The following is a 26,975-nucleotide window of genomic DNA, read 5'->3' on the forward strand; positions in this document are numbered from 1 at the left end:
ATTATCCCAAAACGTTAATATACCCTTGAAACACAAGCACAAAACAACTTGGAGGTCCACAAATAGCCACCTGGAGAAGCAGTAAATGGTTTTTGAATGGATAATAACATCAAATGCTACGCTCATCACTTCAAAACACAGAATACTCGAATCAGGCAAAACCATATGATCTTATGCATCATGTTTTTGACAAAGGGCATGACCAATTATGCAAAACATCATTATATTTATGAAAACCCTACTCTGCCACCACAAAATTAATTTCATTGGTTTCCATTACTTCACTGCACAACCCAAAATTCAGTTATTTCAACTATATCAAATGGATTGTGACATCATACATATTCTTACAAATTTATTCAAACCATTTCTATTTATACTGTTGTTTTGTGACAGACAATTGACATATTGGTACCCAGATGAGAACTTTGGATCGTCTGTTGCAAGGGCACAGCAAAGAATGTCTTTAGTCAAAATGCGCAGAGGTTCATTTACCCTGATGGTTTGGTCGTGAACCTGAGAGCCTGATATATAGTTGCCTTCATTGTAGTCTAGTGCTTGGTAGAGCAAGAAATGGTTTGAATGTCATTATCAGGCCAATCCCTTCAACCACATTTAGTATGAAGAAAACCATCTGAACTCCTGCAAGACAACAAGCAAACAAATTAATTAACAGATTAGCAAAAATATCTGCCAGACCTATGATTCAGTAGAATGAAATATTCTAAAGCATAATCAAGGTGTAAATTCACTTTGGCTTCTTAATGCCAATCCCAGCCTTTAAGGTCTTCGGGTTATTAAAAATTTTTGAACATGCACAAAGCAGGAGGTTATTTGTCACCCCGTCACAGACATCAGGTAAGGCTTTCTTATGATCTGGGACAGGTTATGGTTGTCAACAGAGTAAGTAAAACGAAAAATGCCTGGATTATATCACTTGTGCTCAGATGATAAAGACTTGTTACATGGCATCAGAGCATTGAATATCAGAAATTGATCCAATCTTTTGATTGTCTAGTCAGGGAATCATCTTTGTTCCTAGCTATGGAAATCTATGATGCTTATTGCCCTTGTTAATATAATACAAATTGCTTTAGGGCATCCTTCAATTGATTTACCATTAGTTATGAAAACATCTCATTCACTATACAAGCATTTGAAGGTGATATTAGAAATTCAAAGGAGGTTATGGACTTAATTTTGTATAGGATTGAAGGACTTGTTGCTATTTGCAATGGAGTGGAGTGAGTTCTCTAGTCCAACTGAGGGGGGGGGGGGCCACCAGCAGCCTTCTCCTGCCTTGGTTTTTTCCCCCCCCCCCCCCCCCCCCCCCCCCCCCCCGCCCCCTTCCTATTTGCAATGGTCAAGGAGAGGCAACAATGCACCTGGATTATAGTCTTTCAACCATTTTGGTTTCCTAAGTGCTTGCTTTGATGTTGAGATGTTCATAGTTGAGATCTTACAACGACAACAAGCCTTGTACCAACTAAATGGGGTCGGCTCATGGATACTTCCCTTCCAATCAGCTCTGTCTGAGGCCATGCTAGATACAAGGCCTAAGCTATGCATATCTTTTCTCACCACTTGGGTTAAGGTTATCTTAGGTCTACCCCTAGCTTTTCTAATTCCTTCAATCTGGATCATATCACTTCTTTGTACAGGGCATCTACAGGCCTCCGTTGAGCATGGTCGTGCCACTTCAAACGAATTTCTTGTAGCTTATCACTTATCGGAGCTACTCCAAGATCCACTCTAATATGAGCATTCCTTATCTTATCCTTCCTAGTTTAGCCACTCATCCATTTTAGCATCCTCATTTCTGCTACACTATGTTTATTTATATGATTCTTTTTAACAACCCAACACTCTACTCCATACAACATAGCTGGTTGAAATATGGTCCTATAGAACTTCCCTTCACATTTTAAAGGAATAAGTCAATCACACAATACTCCGAACGCACCCCTCCACTTCATCCACCCTATTTTAATTCTTTGAGAAGCATCATCCTTGATGTCACCCTTTTTATTTATGATTGAACCAAGGTACCTAAAACAATTGCTCTAAGGAATCTCCTTATCATCAAGTTTCACCACCTCGTCATTTGCCCGATCACGACCAAAGTTACAAACTAAGTATCTTGTCTTCATTCTACTTAGTTTGATTCCAAAGCTGCTCTCCATGATTATAACTTGGAATCAATCCCTGTTTAAGTCTTATCTATCAACACAATATCTTCAGGAAAAAGCATACACCGAGGAACCTCGTTTTGAATGTCTTTGGTAAATTCATCCATTATAAGTACAAATAAATATGGTCTTAAAATTGATCCTTGATGTAGCCCAAATATAATTGGGAATTCATTACTTTGTCCCCCCACTGTTCTTAGACTTGTCACTGAACCATCAAACATATCCTTCACTAAGTCCACATATTTACTTGCAACACTTCTTTTCTCTAGTATTTGCCAAAATAACGCTCTAGGAACTCAATTATAAGCTTTTTCTAGATTAATAAATACCATATAAAGGTCTTTCCTATACTCTTCATACCTTTCCATAAGTCTCCTAATTAGGTAAATAACCTCTGTTGTAGATTTTCCCAGCATAAACCCAAATTGGTTATCTATATTTGGGGTTAAGTGTCACAAACGGATTTTAATTATTCTCTCCCATAATTCCATGGTATATCTCATCATTTTAGTCCCTCTATAGTTATTACAACTTTCAATATTTCCTCTATTTTTGTAAATTGGAACCACAATGCTTCTCCTCCATTCATCTAGCATTTTTCTTATGCTCATAATCTTATTAAACAAACATAGTCAATCAAGCTAGCCCATAGTTTCCTAAGCTCTTCCATTCCCATAGGTTCCTAAGCTCTTCCATACTTCTATTGGGATTTCACCAGGATCTTGTGTGGCCTATTTTCATCTTCAGTACTTCTTTTACTTCGGACATCAGAATTTTCCAGCTTTGGGGCTTTCTGATGGTCTAATTTACTGAGGTTATATATCAGATAGTCCTCCCCCCTTTTGGACTTTGTTTACGCTCTAATAGAGGGATCTTTAATCTGTTTTTCAGCTCCACTGGACGTCTGGACCAGCTTTTGGTGCTGTTGCTTGATTCTCACCCAAAATCTGGATTTCTTGTTCTCAGTATATAGTTTGACTACTACCAACTGATGTGTTATCTTTAGACCAGTGGTACTACTTCATAATTAAATTTCTAAAATTGGTTACCATTTTCCATGCTTTTCCATGGTTTTCATATTGGAAGCTTGTATCATGGCAGATACCAAAGTTCCTCTTCATAATGTGCATATTCAGATGATTTGTATAAAATTGACTGGTGTCTCTAACAACTTGTTATCAGCTCAAGCTGTCCAGGCCCACATCCAGACAAAAGGGAAGGAGAAATATGTGCTTCTGATCCACCATCTAATGATTTGAAGGATCCTAGTAGTATTGCACCCTAGCAAGAATGGACATGTCAAAATTCCATGCTCAACATTTGGTTTAGTATGGACTCTGCTATCATCATCACATCATATCCCATTCTACTGCAACGAATGTTTTAGATGATATGAAATAAAGTTTTCTTAAGAGTAAGTACATCCTGAACCAATCACCTCCATGAGAAGATATTCAGTTTCAAGCAAGCTGAGAAGTCATTGAATGAATATTTTAGTGGCTATTCAAGCATTATTGAAGAACTCCAATGATTTGGATCCAGGTTACACCAAATTATAGCTTGAATAATCAGAGGCAGTATGGTAAGAAACAAAAATTTCAAGGGGTGAGTTGAAAGTTAATTAAGACAATGGACAAGAGAGCAATTAGTATTTTACTTGAGTGAGGGTAGACTAGGAATGAAAATCAAGATAAGGGTAAGAATGAACTGAGATAAATCAAGATCCAGTGTTCCAATACCCTTATCACCCTCATACATATCATCTTTGCTGATGCTGATCCAAAAAGAGGCATACCCAGTGCAACAATGCAGGAGCATTTTGCACTGTGTATGCCCTATTGTAACAATGCATGGAGGCTCCCACTATTGAGGGGTCTACGAAGGTGATAATGTATATAACCTTAATCCATGCTTTTCAGGGAGATGGCTTCATTACTCAAACCCTGACCATTTGTGTTGGTTCTCTCAAACGAAAAAAAATATTCTGTTTTTCACAGCCATTAGCCAGTAGAAAACAGAAAGGGACTGGGATCCATATATTGACAAATCTTCCCTAGAAAAAACCTATTCTAAATACATCAATATTAAAATAGAAAACGAAAAACATCTAATTTATTTCCAATGGTGGAGGCAGTTCTACAACTTCTAGAGCGGACTCAGAGGATCAGCAGAATGATTTATTGCTGGGAAACTGCCCTAGGGAAAGAGTTTTTCCCAGCCATTTTAATATTAATATTATTATATATTTTTTATATTTTTTTGGGGGGGGTGGTGGTGTGGGAACAGGGGAAGGGCTCTCAATGTGAGGATTCACCTTAGGAACACGCCAACAAATATTATCTCTATGTGCATAGGAAAGAAAAACATACTTCTTTTAAGGAAAATTTCACCAAACAAAAAGCCACCTTAGTAAAAATACTAAGCTATCACGTACCTGGGAGGAAGGAAGCATATTGACGTTTTTGTGCCCAAGACAACCTGAAATACAGAGGTTATTATTAATTAAGTGAAATTTATCTAGCAAAAAAGTATAGTCAATTCTTTACATGCTTTAGTCAAATTTGAGGTCACCCACAATAGTAAAGTATTATGAGGTTACACATACACAGAAGCCACACAATACAATGAAATTTTACTCCTGATTCTCATCGTTGTAATGAACATAAAACAAATTGTCCCAATCAAGGGTTTTATGTCAAAATAGAACTTTTTTGGGGTCAAAATTATGTCAAAACATGATGAAAGTTCATCTAGCTTATGGAAACTGAAAAGAAATACTATGTGGATTTCTGCTAAAGATTATTTTGGATGCTACGGATTAGGACATGCATTCGTCTTTTCCCTTTATTCTTTTTACTTATTTTATATCCTTCCTAATGAAGGGAAAGAAAATAGTGGAGGCAAAAATTTGAATTCTTCAATGGTTGGTAATCAATCAAATGATGCACTTGGATCACATGCATGGACTTATTTTCATGGAAATAAGACTTAGAATGGGTTTACACACGGTGAGCCAGCAGGTAAATAGATTTTCGTTGTAATAGGGCAGTTTAACAGGGAAAAAAGATCATGGGTTGTCGCATGGGACTAACCTGATTATTTAGTCTCATTAGACCTATTTCTATTTTTTGTAAATAAGTGTTTCTATTGTATTAGATTAGGGGTAGAAGAAGTTCATCCCTTTTGCGTTCCTTTTTCAAAGCTACTTATTCGTTCTTATGTACTTACAGGAACACCTACCAAACACAGCCTAGCAAGGTTCCGGGATCCAACTGCTGTGAGGCCCTAGTTTAATGATGTGCCAAGTTTAGTTGGTTTGACACAGCATCATCCAAAGCAGGCCCAGACCAGAGAGAAGCATGAAGAAATCAAGAGTCAAAGGCGGAAAATAAAGGAAAAAAGAAGCTACGATTTACATTTTCCATACAAAGTTACTGTTCATGCAAAACAAAGTTTTGGGGGGTTATGGACTATTCATGTGAAGATTAGCTGCTGGATGCTGGTAAAAATTTTCTTAGAAGCCTCTATTTAAATTATGAATTCTGACTTTTAATTCTATGTTCCCTTTGGGACTTCGGTAACATAGTGTTCTAGGTTTTTCATTGTAAACCTGATACTTTTGAGATTGTGTGTAAATTCTGTTACATGGGTGTTAAAAATGCTTTGTAGCCTACCATCCCATGTCACAACGGGGCACATGACCCATATGTACTATTGGGTACACGTGTTTGGTAGACATTGTTTTAATATTTATTATCTCTGCTTCAGTTTTAGGGTATTCTAGTGCACTGACGTAGAGACTCCCCCCCCCCTCCTTTTTTTAATTTTAAGTTTCTACTTTATTAATTTCCTATTACTAGTTGTAACTAGGGAAGTTTCTGTCTCCACTAGGGTGTAAGCTTCTTGCATTCGTTTGAATATTTATATATGCACAGATGCATAGAGTCTGTGTAACATGATTGCTCCTTTTCTTGGCAGTCACTACCTCACTTTTTCTTTTCATTCTGGTTTTCTATGTTTATTAATTTCTTTCTTGTCACATGGTCAAAGTAATAATAGGGTATACCAGAAACTGAACCATCTTTGTGTTGTTTCTAGAGTGTCCCTTCAGAGAGAAAAATCAACAACAGTTGCGGCTAGCTTTGTGCTGTCTATCTGCTGCTATTTTTCCTAGTCCGTCGAGTTTGAAAACAAGCTAACATTTTCTTTTATCAAACCATCAATGCTAATGAATACATTAAGTCTTTTAAATTCTGAAATGAAGAAGCTTGGAATTTCCGGGTGCCAAATCTGCAAATTACACGTAAATGAGTCTAGTTTCTTTACCCTATTGTGAAGAAGGCTGAATTCTGAGCAACATGGACATGACGCAAGAAGAGTACACATTAGTTTTGGCACCCATACATGTGATAAATTTTTTTAGGCAAGAAACAACTCACGGGCTATGAGTGAGCTCAAATGCAAGCTAGGACAACTATACATTTATCCAGGGTATACTTGGCATCGAATATGTCAGTTATGATCAAGAACTGAAATCTGATCATGCTTCCTGTATCTTTACTTTTGAAATTCAAGGAGATGCCAAGTATACACACATGGGATCCACACGTGGTCAAGGAGTATGATTTTCCTCCTTTATGTTTTATTCCCTCTCCTCCATGAGCTGTCCACTTTCAATACCTTCATGTTATCCCATATTCTTCCCTTACTTATTATTTCTCTATTATTCATCATGACCTCTCATTGATCCCTCTCTTCCTTCTTTCCTTTTTTCTCTCTCCTCCCACTAATCCTCTATCTTTCTTCCCTTCTATATTCTCTTCAACCCGTTTTAATTCCTTTCCATTTTCTCGGTCGCCCCCCCCCCAATTTCTCTTCCCCTCTTATATGAGTTATTATTTTATTTCCTTTATTCACAACTTTGTATACTTCTTCCCGAATTTTCTCTCCCCCACCCCTCTCTATACATACACCCTCCTTTTCCCTTGAACAAACACTTACTCCTCTTTGAAATTAAGCATTATCTCTTTCTCTAATTTAAGGCTCCCATGGTGTTAGTTTATTTTCTTTGAAGCGTTAGACACGATGTTCAGGAGTTGATTTATTTGAATATAATTAAGAATCAGTTCTTCTTGTTTTGGATTCAAGTAGTTCGTGATCTTTTTATATAATTAATGCAAGTCCTTAAAGCATCTCTTTCAAGTGCGATTTTCTTCTCCATGATTTGTTTTCTCTGGACCTAGCAACTTGAGATTTGGTTTATTCCAGATCTGGTTTTCAGGGCTGGTAACATTTCAAATCAACCATGTTTTTCATTGAAGGATTGAAATCCAGGTAAGCAGGCTTCCACAATACTTTTTCCATCCCCCTCCTAAAGCCATCTTCTTACTAGACAATTCTTATTTCAAGATTTTAACCTTTAGCTAGTAGCTACTTTATGTTAATGTTTCCCCTCCCCTATAGATCCTTTATTAGAGATGCCAACAGTCATGGTTCTCTCTTATTAAAAATCCACCTTTGTTTAATGCTTTCAGTTATTTTCTTTTGTTACAATATTATTACTCACAGATGATGAATGGTTAGGCTATGTTGGTTATCTTAGTTTTTCACTCCAATTCCAATTCTTTTAGAAGTGTTGATCAAGACCATTATTTTTAGTTGAATATGTTGGGATCATTAATTTACTATAATTAGTTAAAAGATCCATCTCACTTTCATGTTACTTAAAGTGAGCAAGACAGAGTGGCATACCTCCCTGTGATTGACCCCTTAGTTACAGTTATCCATATGCTTGCGATTACTATTTATTTCTGAGCACTGAATTTCCAAATTTCCAAGATTTCAACATATTTACTAAAATTAACAATATCCTGTTTTTTGGCATGTGAACTAGCAGTTTGTCTTGGACACATAAAACTCCGGAAGTTTCCATTTCATCAAGATTTTCTACTATGTTCATCACACATGGAGCACACCTAGCATTTCCATCATGCAATACCATGAAGGGAAAAAATTTCCCATGCATTTCCCATGATTCTAAAATTTGAGCTTCCTGCTCTTAATACCACCACATTCATTACTTTTTCAGCATTTCACCAAAAAGAGTTCTAGGGAAGGACAACTTCAATGTATACATCAACAGCAATTAACTCTTGTCAACTTACTTTTTTGTTTTTATTATTTTTCTTTTCTGTGGGTTGATAAGCTTTGTATAATAGAGAAGAAATGTACATAATAGGCAGCCACCTAGAACCCATCATACGTAGGGGGAGGGTGCTCCAAACGAGGAAGGCATTAAACTATTATCAAATTAGGTAATGTTTTTATTATCTAAGAAGTTTGACTGGTCAAACAAATTTTATTTTACATCAGACTTTCTATATTAGGTAGATACCACCTGGGCGACGGCCACCCAGACACCAAAGAAACCACCAAGAAGTCTAGGCAAATATTGACAACTGTCATCTCAGAAGTCTGTTTCTGTATAACTTGTTCTACTCTTACGACCCCTACCATCCATTTAGTTCAGTCACTCAAGCCTTAGGTGAGGCAGAAAGAGAGTAGACAGACAGGCCATTATGACAGTGGGAGAAGCTGGAGACAAAGTCAGCAGAGACTGCAGGCAAAGGACTTATGTAGGAAAGGCAAGGGGAGTAGAGTCCACCAGCCTCTGGTGTTGGAGGGAACAGAAAAAGCATGGAGCCATGAAAGTGCTAAGTCTGCCTGCCTCAACTGGGTAATGAACCAGGTACCCACTGATCTTGCCAGAACAGTCTCATGCTCTGCTTAACTGGCTTCTGCTCTCTGTTTACAGGTTGCGACTCAACAGTTTCAATTAATATAGATCTGTCTCAAGGTTGCGTTGACTGATAATGTCAATAGAAATTTTCAAGGTTCATGTCAGCACGTATCGTTTCAAGAGAACCTAAAATGACACATGCATATCGTTTCAAGAATTTACTTACAGTGCGCCTCCTCCAGCAGGACCGACTGCCTTAAAAATAGACATAGCTGTCATAGAGATGCCATTTGCAGCTCCTCGTTGGTGTTGATCCTGTTGTTAAAATGGATAACTCAAATAAGCATAAAAATAAAAATATGATTGAGTGCTGAAAGTTCTATTTAAGCAAAGATAGTAAGAAACAAAAGACAATAGGGATAAAGCCAAAAGGATTGAAGCATCACCACTGCATTATTCTGTAGAATGAATGTTCCCGTGACAATGGAGACCTGTTAAATTTAGATAAATCATGTGTAAGGGTCTAAGGGAAACAGGAAAAGGAAAAAAGAAGGGCATATATTCTATGAAACTACAGTCTACATATGACTAATTAAAGAAACATTTTATAAAAGACTGGATGGAGCACCAAATTTACATGAGGTGAGCAGTTCTAAGGGTACCCTTTGTTTTTGGGAACTGCAGCAACCTTTTAGGCTCTTTTTGGTATCAATTCTCATTCTCTATGATTTGCATATTTAAAAGAAATAAGTACAAGAACTCATTATTGGTCAAGAATGAAAAATGGTTAGGTGAATTTTATTGAAAATAAATTATGGAATGAAAAATAAGTTTGGTGTCAAAATAACAAATTGTTAGAAAATAATAGTAAGCAAGTGAGATAAGAGGGAAAAAAAGTATGATTTTTATAAAGAATGTGTATTTCAATTTTACCCTCATCTTAACTATAAAAGTTTACTCAAAGAGTTTAAGTAAACTTGTGCATAAATGAAGAGAATGAAATTCTCACCACAATCAATAATAGACAAAAATTTTGTCTATTATGGATTTTGGAGGTTTTTCTATTATTTTAGATAAAAATAAAACTGATAATAGATGCCAAACAATTTAAAATAATAAAAAATTCTCATAATTGAGAATGATAATTGATACCAAAAAGAGCCTTAGTCTTTATGGATAAAATTATTGTATTGATCATGACTCAAACAAACAACCTGTATACTTTGGATGCAGTGTATTTTTCATATGGTCCATATACAAACTCTCTACAAACCTTGTCCTGCTGATACCCCCTATGGTTTAAAACTTTACCACTGCACCAACCTGTATTTTTTTTTTAATACCAAACAGAAGTCCTCACCCATTTACTAAATCACTTGACATTACCAGAACACTATTAATATTATGCACCCTAATATCAGGCTCCACAAAACACCGTATGAAATCGCCTAATGGCTTTCTTGCTATTCAATCTGCTGGTTTCACTAAATGCGAAAGATGCATGGAATCCTTCCCCTTGAAATAAACTACCACACCACAAATAGGATCAGCTACTGTGAAATCCCCCAAAAGCCTAACCCGGAAATCAATATTATATGTCCGAAAACCCGGAGTGCGGGTAGAAGGCAACTGTGGGCCATCCAAGTTGAAACCATTGGATTGAATTCCGAACCAATGGAAGTAGATGGAGATGATGCTAAGTTGGGAGTTCAGTCAGAATTTGGAAGAAGATCTAACTTGGACATTGACGGACTTGGTAGATGGATCAACAATACAGTGATGACACATGTAGGTGGTCCCGAAAACTCAAGTAGGACCCTTCTATAAAATAGAATAAGCCCTAAGATTGAGCTAGGGCATGCAGAGCCTCAATTTCACTACTGGAACAAAAGTACCAGGGGTGAGTTGCCTGCCCTAGTCGCCCCAGATGACCCACCCATTTCGGGAAAAAGGGTATTTTTGGAAAAGTTATTTTTGAAGCCCTATTTAATGATTTTTTGTTCTAAAACGTGTTATTATGTTCTAAAGCCATCAAAGAACGTCAGAGCTCCTCAAGAGAACCCTCCCTAAGGTGAAGGAAGGTGTGGAGAGCATCCGTCAAGGTTTCTAAATGTCGTTTCGCTTTCTTAAAGGTTAGTATTCATCTTCTTCATTCTAGTTCTCCTCTTTTGATTGATTCCTCCCACTACCAATACCTAGATGAAGGTTTCTACTTGCTGTAATAACTTAATTCTTCTATCCTCCTTACTCTAGAGTGAATCCCCATTCACTTTGGCTCATCCGTGAATCTTGCAATTAGATTTCGGAGAAGACCTAAAATAGGATTCATTAGGTTTTCATTCTTTTTTCTTTTTGTTTGATATCTAAACTATCATAGGTCATGTTCTAGTATGATTTCAAAATTTTCTAAATAATTTTGAAGTAGTTTAGAACCCAAATGAGAAGTTTTTGGTCGAACCTAAGCCAAATTTGTCTATACACAAAAGGCTGGTTGATTGCCCTGGTTGCCCCCAAAAGACCCACCCAAGCTTTGGCAATTTTTATGGTCAGGTTGATTGTTCTGGTTGCCCCAAGCAACCCACTTGACCAACCCACCCACTGTTGATTGTTTGTTTCTATTTTCAACACCATACCTCTAAGGTTGTTTCTAACTTTGAACCAACATGTTAATAGGACTTTTTAGGAAGCATGATCATACTCTTTGACCTAATTTTCTAAGGTTACAAATCGATAGCAAGGTGAGGATGTTCACTTGCACATAACCATCGTTACATTCATGATTGCCATGAAACTTGATTATATGATTAAAAATTGTTGTTTTAGGGTTTAGGAATGATTATTATGACTCTAAAATTTCAGAATATAGATGATTAATGATGTTATTGATATATGATCAACATGTGACTGTATGGACTTAAAATGACTTATGCCTTAAGAATGTGATTGAATCCATCTCGTAATGCAAATGTAGATTGTGATTGTGAATTGGGGAATACCATTCGAGTGTTTCTGTCTTGGGACATCAATGGAGGTAGTATGGAATACAATCCTATGATGCCCTTGGCACTTTTCACAATTACTGGATGTCATAACTAGGAAAGTATAGTTGAGTTTGGTTAAAAACTCCATCATATCACACCCTATCAGCGTGGGTATTGATGTCGAGTGACCCGTGGCAGCAGTGTGGGGTGGTGGGCGCTCAAGACTAGTAACTAACCCGTGAGAGGACACAACCACATTGTGGGGGTCATTCATTGGTAAGGTTGCATATAATAGACTTGGGTTCATGGGCACTCAAAACTGGTAGCCAACCTGTGAGAGGACATGAGAGCTTTTTGTCCATTATATGTGGATGACCAATAAGGTTAAAAGTCAGCGTAGTGCGAGTTGGTTGGTGCCATAGGATACAATGACTTTAGTAGGGAAGGATACTGAACCAAGATTATGAGATGCATGAGGGGAAGGATCTGAACTTAGGTTGATGTGACTGAGTAGTTGACTTGCATTGGGCTAGGTATAACCCAGACACGTGCTAGTACTCATACCAATGGTGGTGAGAGAGCGGTGACCTAAACCCTAGCCATTGTGATAGTCTGAGAGGGATGCCTTGACCCCTTACCCAGGATCTCAAGACCAATAACCAACCCGTGAGAGATCAGAGTGACAAGACCTACCCAGGGGAGGCTGGTGTTCTATCTTAATGGGTGTTTGCCATTAGAGACTAGCATTTGTTAGAGTATGGTTGCATACTTGCATTTTGTCTTATATTATATTGCATCATGTAATGTATTGATTTAGACTATGATATTGGTTATTTGTTTGTGAATTAGTCGCTAAGTTCTTTTGAGCTCACCCTTTGGGGAAATTTGTTGCTTTAGACTTTGTTGCAAATATAGATGTTACCGAAATCCAAGAATACGAGACACCGACAATCGATCCTTACGGTGTACAAGATTTGGCGACTAGCGTTCACGGTTAAGAATGTTCGTGTCTCAACTGCGTGTACCAAAATTAGCTTGACTCATAAGCTGATCTATACCGTTCGCGATATTGAGATCTTTGAATTTAATAACTATATTTTACTTAAGGATACTTACCTAATGTAATACTTTTAAGATAATTTTGACTTTCCTTTCCTTTATTCTTTTCAGTTTTAAGCTTTAGATTTGAACATCACTTCCGCACTTCGATTTTGTTTTGAGATCCTTAACATTTGATTTAATTCTTTATTAATATTATTATATTGATTTATTCTTGCTCATGATTGGACTATTGTGTGGAATGGTTGGTGATTGTCTAAGACCTGATCTGTGGGGCAGTGGATCACACCTTTGGGTATTCAGGTAAAATGGGTATTGGCTGGGGGGATGTGATAGCTACCCTGGGATACAAGACATTCCTTCTGTAGACCATTCTCTAATCCAGCCATTCAGCAAGGACACACAATAGGGGACCAAAGAAGGAGCAAGCAATCCCAATTCCAAACCACTAGAGCAGGTTGATGATGTTAAAATCCACATTCATTTCTCATCTCCACCCTCTTCCGATCCTCTTATTAACCAGTTAGATTTTCTCCAAATCAAAGTCAGGAAATCCATTGGGAACGCACCTATACTACAACAACATAAGGATTTATTGACAATATACTACTTCAGCTGCCACTACAGATTGCATAACCTTCATCAGCTCAACCTCTAGTTTTACGGCTAAATTTTTGTATTAAAACAGCAAGGAGATAAGAATATACAAAGATGATATAGCTACTTGGTCAAAAATGGCACCAGAAGCAATACGGAAGAAAAAAACAGAGAACTTAAAAACATCTACCCTGAACCTTTGACAATGACATCAACAGGGTTAGGACTTATCCTATGAAACGAACCCAATAGGACTACCTAGCGGTGAACTAGATGAGACCTTATGATAAAATCTAAGTTCATTTCTCATCGCCATCCTCTTTTGATCCTCTGATCAACCATTTAGATTTTCTCCAAATTAGAGTCAACATAAGGAGGAAATCCATAATGGGACACACATATACTAAAACAACATGGTGAGACAGGGCAGCCACTTCATAGATTCATCGGGAATATACTACTTCAGCTGCCACTACTTCATATTTACAGATTCAATAACCTTCAAAGAATATTAGCATAAGTACAAATGTAATTATTAGTTTGGTTTATGATCATGATGATTATGAATATTAATTAGATTTAGCTAATAATGTAATTAACAAAAAACATAATAATTACAATAGATAGTTTTAAAAAGCCAAAATTTCTAGACTTGGAGAGTGAAAGATGGCTGGTATTCCTCAGGTCACTCAGTTGCTTCTATAGAAAGATGAGTGGTATGGCTTAGCTGCATACGAGGCCATTGATTGTAGATAAGAAAAAGTAAGGGTGTTACTATTGCAAGAAACAAATTGGAGGAGGTGGGGCCACTAGATTAAAGTGGCATCTAGTTGGTGGGGACAAAAATGTCACTAATTGCTCAAAAGTTCCAGAATAGATAAAGGTAGCCATAGCACAACATCTTAGGGGTGGAATAGTGAGGAGAGAAAAGAGGGTACAATGAGAGGAGTTTGAGCATGCATGTCCATATGAGCTGCCAAACCTAGGTGAGCAAGATTATAATGAGAAACCAAATGAGTTTGGGGTTTCAAGAGTCTAGAGTAGAAGTTGAGCATATGAGAAGAGCCATGATGGCAAGTAGCAACAAAGGATGGATGAGATGAGAAGCCTACTGATGACAAAAGGAGCAAGTTCATCTACACCACCCACATATGACCTGAAGCCTAAGAGGACAAGAAAAGAGGGTTCACATGGGAACCCAAACATTCCACTGAGGAGGTCCAAAGTGTGAGGACCCCAAAGCCAAATCCCATCTTAATCGCACAGCCCCCATGGTCCTAAAGTCTAAGCAGAAGCACTCCCATACATGACCAAGATGTAGAGACCATTCACACAGATTCTTACACTTTTCAAAGTCAAATAAGAAACAGAACTACAGAAGAAGTTGAAGTATATGTGAATGAATGTGAAGGAATGTGAAGGAAAAAGTTGGGATTGCTTTCTTCAAATGGGCTTTTTACAATTCCTGCTACTACAACCCAGGGGCCATAATACAGTATGACGTTTGATGAGATCAGTAATGCTGGGACCGGAGTCAAGGGGCCAACCTCATAAGACGTAGTTGCCCAATTGACAAGTCTGAAGGAATCAATGTTGGACTTCTAGGATACTCAACAATTCATGTGAGGATTGGTCATTGGGACTCTCTAGAATGCCTCATTTATGAAATATTTGAAAGATCCAAAGAGGTATGAATGCTTTATTTAGCACCAAGTAGAGACAAATATTATACAGTAGTGGTGGGAAATTCTTTGGCATTAAATCAGGGTATTTTGGAAGAACATGCTCTTCTAGCTTGATACCATCAAGAAGATCTATAATGTGTATTGCCGTATCACAACGAAGATTTGAAGACATTCATTGATGAATTGAAGCCCATGTGGGAGAACCATAGGGTAACAATGATATGCGATGGTTGGACTGGTCCCACTAGAGTCCATCATCAATTTTCAGTTGAGCTGTGATGGGAGGATAGTGTTGCTCAAGTTTGCTAATGCATCCAAAGAGAAAAAGGATGCAAAATACATCCGCAAACTATTGAATTAGGTGGCCTGAGAGGCTAGAGTGAATAATGTGGTATAGATAGTTACTGATAATGGCTCCAACTTTAAGAAGGATAGGATCAAATGACGAACCCCATATACAAGTGCCTTGGGACTCCATGGGCTACACACTATATTGACTTGATGTTGAAGGACACGGGCCAATCGAAGATTGTGAAAGGAGTGGTAGAAAACGCAAGGCAGGTCAACCCCTTCCTCTAGAACTATGGTGTGTACACATATTGAGAACAAGGTGTGGTAGTGCCTTAGTTAGGTCAGGTCCCAGTTAGAGATATAAATGGCACATAGAATAAATAAATAAACCAGGCACAATAACAATAGGTGGAACAAGACAAGCAGGACTAGGAAGAAGATTATAACACAAAAATAAATTGTAAGAGATAACGTGTCAATGGAGATATGTATAGATTAGCAGCTTTTGAGTTTTGAAAATTACTTTTACCATTGTAGGACAACCTATGGAGAATATACATACAAAGAAGCAACAGTGATCCAAACAAGACAATCAAAAAAATAAAGCATGCCATTCTCATCTTCCATAAAATGTGAATGGGTATACAAGGCTAACCTATAAGCATATACTGTCTGCCAGATGAGTTATGTAGCAAAAGACCATAGGAATTTTTTTGAGTGGCACGATTAGGTAGCAGCCATGAAGGGCTCCATGTTTATCATGTCACTATATATAATGAGAACATATGGCTCCACCCATCTTTTGATGCAAAAACACAAATATTTGTTTCTGAGTCACTTTTTCTCGCTTAAAATTTGAAGACTTCAATAACCTGCTATTCTATGTTGAGAGCCCAATACATGATGGTTTAAAGATTTGACATGGAATGAAGCATAAAATATTGGACCAAGCCAGAGTTTGATGATGGGTTGACAAGGACATCAGTTGATAGTTTCGAGTCTACCAACAACACTGGCGTAGAGATCATCCCACGACAGCATCTATGTGGATGGACGACGAGTCTAGAGGAGATTAGACTGCTAGAGTCCTATGGTTCGACGGGGAGCATTGCCCATAGGCAGTTTGTTATTTTCTTTGTTGAACCACAGTGGGTTGGCTATGGTTTGCTGTTAACTTTTATTTAATTCAACATGTTTTGAGTCCTTGTGGGTTGAGCATGGATTATTGTTGGTCCAATTTCATGTTGTTTTGGGTTTGGGTTGATCCATGGGTATATTTAGGCCATGGTAACTTTTTTTAATTATATATTGGGGTTTCCAACTTTGCCTACATATTAGATTTGGGTAGAGAGTTATTTATGGTTTACTTGGGATTCAGCCATAGGGTTGGGATGGATCAAATGACTTAAAGCCTTGTATTGGGAATCAATGGATGATTTCGAATGAATGAATTATTGAATGAAGGCTTCTCATGTCTTTCTCTTTCTTGGCATTTTTCTCTCTTCCTTTCTTCTCACGGTAAATCTCTTCTTCCCTTCTTTTCTCTTGCTTGCATGATACAAGTCCCCCACCAGTTTCTTTTTCTGTTCAGCAGCATTCTTGTTGCCTTTCTTTCCTTTTCTTTGTCCCTTTTCACAAAAAAAAGAATAAAGGAAAAAAAAAACTTCCCATTTATTTCCCATAAATAATTTTAATAGTTCCTTGGTTTCCCCACCTGTAGTTCTTTTCCATGTTCTAGTTTCTTTTGTTCCCTTGTTACCTATAGTGCCTTCTCTGTTTTCCAGTTCCTTTGTTTTCCTTGTTACGCATAGATATTTTTTCTTGTGTTGCTTTCGTCTTTTTCTAACCATTGTTTTGCAGCCCCATCAGAGACAGCAGGTAAACTTATTTCCTGTCCTATAGTCCTTTCTTTTTGCAGTAGATTCATTTAAGATACATTTCTGACATTTCTTGCATTGTTGTTTGCTGAATTTCTTGTTAGAATTCTGATCTTGACCAGGACAGCAACTGTTCTTTTCAGGAATATTGATAATGTGTCCTCAAACTACGGTTACGAAGCCATGATCCCTTATCCCTTTGTTTCCCTATTTTATTCTTCTTTGGTTATGTTCATCAGTTAGGACTGAAGTTGTTTTTCCTCTGCTTTAATTGTTTTTATTTGCATGTTTAATCAGATCAGGGCAGCTGCAATTTCTTCTTTTCTTAAGTAACTAACAAGAATAGTTGTCCACCCTAAAAGTCCAGTAACAAGCTTTGTAGGTCCCCTAGTTTCTAGGGCTCCCCCTGCATCATGGATTGTATGAACATGTGATCAATTCAAGTAGTTCAAGCGTATCATCCATTGAAGGACATGATATATTCATTGAGAAATCCTTTTATTTTTATTTTCTGCTCTCTGTCAGAGGAATAGAATTTTGAACTTACTGAGAAGACGTTCTTCAATACAGATGCACAATTTATCAACAGAGCAAGGCTGAACCCAGATAGATTTGCTATGTAGGGGTAACTTGACAGCAGGAGTATTGATAAGACCTTGAAAAAGAAGCGCCAACAGAACAAATGTCAGCATCATTTGTCCAACATTATGCTGAAAGAAAATGTCATGCAACAGATTACATCAATTTACAAAAGATGGTGTCAGACACATACCGCTGCAACTCGACAAACATTTAGGACTCCATACACCTTTACTACCAACGGAAATAGGGATAGTTGAAAGACAAGAAGACCAAAACCTAAAAGTCATGTAATTGATTAGTTTACTTACAAATAATAGGGGAAGAAATGCAACAACACAAAAACTCAATTTCAACAACAACAATAAGAACTTGTCCCAACTAAATGGGGTCGGCTACATGGATTCTTGCCCTCCAATCAGTTTTGTTCGAGGCCATGCTAGATACAAGGCCTAAGCTATACATATCCTTTCTCACCACTTCTCCTAAGGTTATCTTAAGTCTACCCCTAGCTCTTCTAGTTCCTTCAATATGGATTATATCACTTCTCCGTACATGGGCATTTATAGGTCTCCGTTGAACGTGGCCGTACCACCTCAAACAACTTTCTCGAAGCTTATCACTTATGGGAGCAACTCCCAAACCAACTCACTTTCTGGAGCAAAATACAAATCTTTTTTAGTTTAATTATATAATATTACATGTATATTTGACAAATTCTTTGTTTCACAACCGACACTTCATCATTAAGTCCCCATTTAACTATTGGAATCATACATCTAACACTGCCCAACTACTTTCACCTGGTCATTTCCAATGAGGTGAGCTTAAATGCTTGTGAAGAAATCAAAAGAATTGACTCTGCTGAGGCACAAAATGCATAACAAGATAATTGAAGCATGTAATTTGAGAATGAAACAATAGCAATACTCAATGATACTCCAAAAAATTTAATTATACCTTCTAAAGCATGTCAACAAGTTGACTAAGGGAATGCAAAATATGTTATACTAGGACAATTATTTAATTTTAGTCCTTTATGAAGATCTTTGTTAATTTTTTAAGGGTAATCTTCATCTAGACCCCCTTGAGGTTTAACCAATGTCACTTTTGGTCCAAAAAAAGTAATCTTCTGCATTTGCTTCCTTTGAGGTATCCAAATAAGACCAACTAAGGACACTCAATTAATAACTAACAGAAACACTGTTAGTTTAGTATTTTTTTTATGACCAAAATATCCATGCCCTTTTAGATTTTTTTCTTAACACATGAAATGACCATATTATTCTTATCTTAATGTAAAAAATGAGATTACAAAACAACTCTAAAGATGGGTGAAAGGGTCCCTTCACCAGGCTGGAAATCACCCACCACTGCCGCCCCACCCTACCGGATATCATCCACTACAAAAGAAGAAAAGAAAAATCAAAACACTATTGCCCCCATCTTCACCCAGCTGAAACTCTTCTTATTTTCTCATCTTCTTTCAGACCTTTGGGACTGCAAAAAGCCATCCTCAAGTTTCATAGTTTTTGTTCCTTTTTAGTTTTTCTAATTTGCAGGTTCACTTAGAAAAGCAGAGGCTTCCTTCAGATTTTATATCCATTGCTTCCAAGACACCTCAATTAGAGAACTGAAGCATATTTTTTCCATAGCAACCCATATCCCAATCCTCATGAGTTCTTCAGAAATTAGTTTGACTTTGGGTGCAAAGTGGAAAAGAAACAATCTTTCTCACTATCTCAAAATTGAGCTTTTCTTTCTACCCAGTTTCCTCTATTTCTTTATTCCTCTTCTTATTTATACTTTAAATCTGTGGATTTCAAATTATTTAACTTTATCAATTATTACTTCTAGTACTATCCATGGTGGCGAAATATTGCCGAAACATGGCGATATTTTGCCAGTTCAGTAGGTAGCGAAATGAAATGGGGACCGAAACGAGATTTCCAAAATGTCGCCGAAAAATCAGCAAGAAATGATTATTCATTTTATTGCGATAGATTCAGCGAAATATTGCCCTATATAATCGAATTTCGGTGCAATTATTCAGGTTTTTCCAGAGTTCTCTATCCTATTTTCTTGCATTCTTGAATGTTTCCTAATCTACTCCTACTAATTAGGAATGCACAGTCATAATGGTTTACACAACATTACAAAATAATACAAGATAGGAAAGGTGAATTTTGGAAGGATAATTATGTTATGAGGGTGGTGATTGGACGATCTAGGTAGACATTGAAAGATGAGGCAAAAGGATAATGTGATGAGGATGGTGATGGGTGAATCTCAGTAAATATGGAAGGATGAAGTGTGAAGGTGTAATAAGGGTGGTAATATAGAGAATCATAGTAGAAATGTAGAAAATTTCTTGCATTCTTGAATGTTTCCTAATCTACTCCTACTAGTTAGGATTGTACAATCATAATAATAAACTAGTTAAGCAACTTAGGTCAAACACAAATTTTTGACCCAAAATTACCTAAAATACCCCCCCGAAACTGGGGGGGGGGGCAAAATTTACCAAAATTTCACACCTTGGTACTATCCAGGTTACCGTGTGTTCTCTTTCCTCTTTCCCTAATTTCACTACCTTGGATTCTGCTAAAGTTTCAACCAAAAGAAATATTGTAGTCTATATCAGATTCTGTCATGTCTCTGCTACTACTATGTTAGGGGTTTGGATTTACTTTTAAGCTTTGGATTTGGATTCTGAACCAATTCATGTGAAACCCTTAAAGTATTATTATTGATGAGGGTTCTTGGCTTCTTCTTCAGAATCTGTACTCTGTTTCTTTCATGGCTAAAGATTTCAGTGATGGTTTGGAGTTGTGAGTAGAGTCTTTGATTCTAGTCTAGGTTTCAGTTGTTCAGGTGTCGGATTTTTGGTATTTGTAATATAGGTTTTGTTAGAGATGATGGCAGCCTCACAGTCATTCGTGTCTCTTTTTGAGGACTCTCCTGTCCTTGGGGAGCTCTTTGACTAGAGACATGGACCTGCCCTTCCAGATTCCAGCAACTTATCAGGTGGGAATGGAGTCCATGAAAAGGAAGAAGATGGGTGAAGGGGATTTTCCCTTCACCCACCTATATAATTGTTTGAGAATAGGGTATGGGGTTGCTGAATAGTAATTTCATTTCTTTTATTTAAGATAAGGGTTTTATGATCATTTTATGTCTGGATCAATGTAAAAGATTCTAAAAAGGCACAGGGGTATTTTGGTCATAAAAATATTAAAGCAATGGAAACCGTTTGATGGGTAACAATGTGTCCTTAGTTGGTCTTTTTTGCATACCTTAGGGGAGGCAAATGCAAAAGATTGCTTTTTTTTTAATCAATAGTGATATAGGTCAAACCTCAGGGGGTCCACATGAAAATTACCTTGTTTTTAATAAAATCCAGCATGATACGATGTTTTCTATTTTATGATAAATATGATTTAACCCCAGTCATGTTCACTAAAAATACAAGGATCTGGACACATGAATAGGAATTTATTATATATTATAAGCAAATCATCTATCAGACTATCAATAACAAAAGGCACAACAGAATTTGAACACAACGACAAGTGATGATAGGCAATTTGCTTTGCCTAAAACATACCTGAGACAGAAAGAATGTCACCGACATCACTAGTTGAATAACTCAATCCTCCAAGATTTCTTGGACTGACAGCCCATAAAGAAAATATCTGAGGAATAAAAAATTGGTAATCAATAATAGCCAATTCATGAAGGCAGAAAATAGGAACCAGTAACCTGGCTTACATGATACATTTGTGGAAGTTATGACATGATTCCTGAGACTAAATGATTCAGCAAAAATCAAATACTTGCATATATGTTGAACAAATCATATACTAGTTTTAGAGCTTTTTAGGTGCAATCCCCTAATTTTCATGCATCCATGGGGAGGAGGAGTTGGCTAAATAAAATTTAGGTCTAGCAAACTAACACTATTAAAGGACTGTTAGTCTTTAGGAGGAAAAGACATTTTAACCCTACTGTGCAATGACTTAATTTTTAGGCAAAATACCACTGATACCCTTTTCTACTTCATTTCTTTTCCAAACCAGATTTGCAGCAAAGCCTGAGCCATCTCCAGTGGAAACGCACAACTCTAGCTAACTCTCTTTGCATAACTAGTCTCCTTGCATTACTCGTGTTATCATGCTCTTTCACCATGTTTTTGAGCTATGTTTCTCCCTTGTCTTCTAGCTCCCTTCCCCAGACTAACCAGTTTGCAGTAACATCAAAACTAAAAGGAGAGATGTTTGAAGAAATTTAAGAGTCAACAAATGCTATGTAAAGGGGCAAGAGCCGCAAGACCCTTGTGTACCATGGGAAGTGCACATGGATCATACACGTGCAGAATATGTCTCTTCTTCTTCTTCTTTCTTTCTTTCTTTCTTTCTTTTTTTTTTTTTTTTTTTTTTGGGCATTGGAACTTGGATAATCAAGCAGGTCTTAGTCTCTATATCAATGCTTGTAACCAGGTTTTAGAATCTTTCTAAAATGAGTGAGGGCGGGCTTTCTTTTTTTTTTGCATTGAAACTTAGGTAATCAAGCAAGTCATAGTCTCTATGTCAATGCTTGTAAAATGTGCAAGGGGGAGAGCTGCATTCTCTGCAACTCTCCTATTCTTTTTCTTCTTCACTTCTCTTCCTCCACTTCTTCTTTTCATTCAATTATTGGGTTCTGGTTGGTTGTAACATGGTATCAAAGCAATATGAAGGCCATCTACAGCCCAGAATCGAGCTTGTGTAACTTCCATTTTGAGAGTCTTCAACATCTTGTGATCCTATTTGCTGCTGTTATTCTACTTGAACGTGAACAGACCATTATTATATGAAGATCTAATTCTTCAAAGTCTGATTCACTATTGTTAATTACCAATTGTTACTATTTTTCTAGGTAACTTTCTTCTTTCAAAATCTGAATGCATGTTGCATAAGGTCCACCCACTCAATGATGCTGTTTTTCTGAGAGTAGCTTTTCCCCTGCCTAGAGGAGCAACTTGATCCAAGATTTGAAATTTTTTCATTGCTTTGATCTCCTCAACTGGGACCATGTATGCTGCTGGTAGTACTCTGTCTTCCTATGTTTATGTGACTATTGTTGTGCATTCTCAGGTGATACTGTTCGAGCTTTGTTTGCTTCTTTTTTAGGATTTGACTCTACTCATTGGTACAAGTATTTTATTTCATTTTTTTCTGCTGAATTAGTGGGATTCTGCCCCTGGCCTGTAGTCCACGGATCTTGGATCCTGCTGATTTTTGACATGTGTCACATTTGTAAGGAATATACTTGATTCTGTTTTGGCAATGGTTGACCCTAAACACCCTGCTTATATTCTTGATGTTCAGATTACTATTATCGAATTAAGCGGAGATTGATCCAATGCCTGATCCCAAGTCCTAAATCTTGAAGACAATGTGAACCGCTTTCCGGTCATGTGGGACCAACTGGGTTCCAACATCCCAAGTATGTCTCATCATTAAAACGGCCAAACAATAACAGTTGCATAGAGTAACATGTATTTCTTTGCCATCCATATACAACTGCATACTGACTGGTAAAATAAGGACTGCACTTAATGAATTATCATCATTCACAACAGCATTTGAAAAACCATTAAACTACACAGGGATCAATTAAGGACTAAAGGATATAATTGAGTCACAATACCATAAGTTGTTTCCAAGTCAAGCCATTTCAAACAACAATAATATAAAACTTGAATATTACCTCTGTGTAGGCCATGTCATGAAGTGAAAAAACACAGTATACAACAATAGCTGACATTAGAGGCCAATTCTTTAAAAGGCTCTCCTTAGGTGTTCCACCTCGCTGAATTTCATCTGTCACTTCTTTGGCATCAGAAACATCTAAAGGAGCCTCTAAAGCATCATATGAGTTGTGTCGTTCTTCATTTTTTCCCTTGTGCATATGCAACGTTTCCTATGGTAGTAGTAGTAGTTTTGTAAGAAAAGTAATTCAGGCAGCAAAAATTATTCTATAAAGTCTGAAGATTCCACCAAACCTATTAGATGATTGAGGCACTAAATATTAACAAGACAGTAATTTTCTCACCAAGATAACAAGATTTATGCTAAAACAAAATGAATTGAAACTATGTAAACACAAACATTAGTAGAAACTCTCCACTCTCAAAATGATATTAAGGGATTTTTGTCTCTCTCCCCAATACTTACTCTCTAGTTATTCTAACTCACTCTAAAAAGTTTCACCACTAATTTTCCCGTAAGTGAACTATTAACTCTAATTCTCCCCTAACTCTTCAAAATGGTCACATTACCCTCTATTTTAACCCTTTAAGGCTTTAATTGATTATGCTGAATTTTTCATCTGTTTTTCCTTCTCTCTCTCTCTCTTTCTTTTTTTTTTTTCTTCTCTTTTTCTTTTCTACCTCTTTTATTGGAATCCATTTTACATGATCACATGCATTTTTTAAGGGTTTTCCTTTCTTCTTCTTTTATAGAATGATTTTGTTTATTAATTTTCCTTTCTTAATTCTTTTTTCCTTTTTTTGCTTCTGCTTAAAGGAATCCATTGATTATATTTCTTTTTTCTTTCACCATCTTTATTAAATCCAGTAAACATGATTAAATGTATCTTTTTTTATTTCTCTACTTTTATAATAATCTATGCAACTAAAAAGGAAAAACCTTTAGTTTATTCTGAATAAATGTTGAAGGTCAAGCAAATCAGCCATGTTAGAGCCATCGGTCAATCGGGCAGTTCATGTAGTCTCTGAGGACACAAAAAAAAAAATAATAAAAATAAAATAAATAGTTCTTATAAAAGAGAGTGAAAGGGAAAAGAATATCTTACATGATGGGTTCCTATAAAAGAGTGAGAAAAGGAAAAAGAAAAAAGAAATTGCTTTAATCCATTAAAGAGGCATAAATGAAGGGTAATTTGGCCATTTTGAAATTTTAGGAGAGATGATAGTTCATTTTCTTGGGGACGCAAAGGTGAAACTCTTGAGAAGGGAGTAACAATAAACAGAGAGTAAATACAGGGACTGTTAACTCTAGGAAATAGAGTTATTTCTAATGATTTTATGCTTAGATATACCAGTGATTCATCCTATTTTTCTGGTGGATGCTATCACTTAATGGTAGTATAAAGTCTTAGCATCTTAAGGTTAGATTAGTTCTTTTATTTTATTTTTTGTTGGAATTTTTCTTTAATTAAGATGGAATGAATGAATCTTATTTTTTGACCTTGTAGGAAGTGAAGCATCATACTGAAGAAAGACATGGCATGAGATGTGGGAAGGTGACAAAAATCTGAACTTCAGAGTTTGCTGCAATAAAGTTACAGTAATGTCCCAACATTATTTCCCAGGTTTGAGACACTCAAGCAGACATGGCACACATCAAGTGACATTAGCAAAAGTGGCCAGCTGACCGTAAAGACTTTTTTGCCTTACTACCTAAAGGATCTTGGCCATTAAATTCAAGGAATAATGTTCAAATCTTATAGCTAGATTTTACCCTAGCACATAAAGAAGAAAGAGAGGTGATCTAAGAAAAGGGTGGATGACTCCAAACAGGAAAGGGGGCAAAAACAGCAGGAGAAAGTAGAGGCCAAACAAGGAAGCAGCAGCTGGATACGGCTGGTACAACATGGAAATGTCATCTGGCTCTCTACATTTTATTCTATTTTTCAATTTTTATTTTTGCTAATTGTATTTCAACGATAGCTACAATAACATCTTTGTTTTTGAACTTCAATATGAGTTAATTCCACTCTACGCTGGGACGATACAGTATCTAATCCTGTAATTTGAGCTTGAATGTTCAGCTTGTTGTGAGTTTATTGTAGAAATGTTTGATATCAGTGTGGTCAATATATTCTCTTTTGCTTATTCTCATTTATTGACTGGCCCATCTTTGAATGTACTCTGTGGTTTCAATTTGCTGGGAAGTTGATTGAAGATAGACCAATGTTGTACAATGCGTGTCAGCTAAATTCTTGTGTGGATTAAGTTAATTAGTAAGACAGGAATATTCACTTGCCTCACATAGCCTCCATCGAAACTCAGGTGTGGCATCCTCAGTTTATTTCTCCACAGGGATATGCTAGAATTAAAGTAAGATGATGAATGCATAAGCAGATCGGAAGATACTTGTGCAACACTTTGTTTTGAGCTTCCAGGTTCTCTAATTTGTTTGTTGTACCATTCACAACCCAGATTCAGCATTAGGGAAATTGAATCCTAACATCTTTACCATGGATTAAGTTTCTACTTATTGTGGGCCTTTGATTTTAGAATCTCTTATTTATTTTACTTATCCTTTTGTAATTAGTTTATTAATCCAAATACTTAACATTAATTTTTTTGTAATTAGTATCCCTTTTGCAAAGATAATTTTTTCTATGGATGCTCTACTCTTACTCATACTTTATTACTTGATTGCAACATGTGCACTTGAGTAGCATTACAAATACAAACAAACAGGTATAGAATTTTCCCTAATAATAGTAATAATAATAATAATAATATGAAAAGATGGCCAAAAGAGTATCAACAACACTGATATTTCTAAAAATGATACACAGATAGGTATTTTGTTAGAAGATTTTTTCTTTCTTCCTCTTTCTTCTCCAACAGTGAAACAAATGAATTTCAACTGATACAATATACAATATACAAAACAATATCAATGAGGCCAGCATCTTCATTTAAAGGAAACGATAAATGTTGCAAGATGAGACATACCGGAAGCCAAAAACATGCTATAAATACAACCACTGCAAAGACTGATGTGACAACGCAAGGTAATGCATAGGGAAACCTACATCACAAAAACTGTCAGCATTAACAAAGATAGTTGAACTGAGGCATTGTTATTTATAAGAGGAGCATAAGGGTATGAATAGATTCTTTACCTAGAGAAAACAGACTTCTCGGGAAAAATATTGGGATATTTCTCTGCAGG

At 36.7% G+C, this 26,975-nt stretch overlaps 1 protein-coding gene across 1 annotated transcript; it reads right to left on the minus strand.

The window, feature by feature from the left end:
- LOC149002397 (protein ZINC INDUCED FACILITATOR-LIKE 1-like) lies at window positions 1–26,975 on the minus strand (the record flags this gene model as incomplete). Its single annotated transcript, XM_089136267.1, is given in 10 exon segments — window positions 1–642; window positions 4,627–4,670; window positions 9,158–9,246; window positions 9,378–9,422; window positions 17,969–18,076; window positions 18,194–18,279; window positions 21,608–21,695; window positions 23,752–23,964; window positions 26,756–26,831; window positions 26,926–26,975. Coding segments are annotated over 10 exon segments (900 nt in total), but the record flags the coding sequence as incomplete, so codon positions are not given.

Source organism: Hakea prostrata, chromosome 10, assembly GCF_041222555.1.
Source record: "Hakea prostrata isolate BN-2017 chromosome 10, UWA_Hpros_2, whole genome shotgun sequence".
NCBI classification, from domain to species: Eukaryota; Viridiplantae; Streptophyta; class Magnoliopsida; order Proteales; family Proteaceae; genus Hakea; species Hakea prostrata.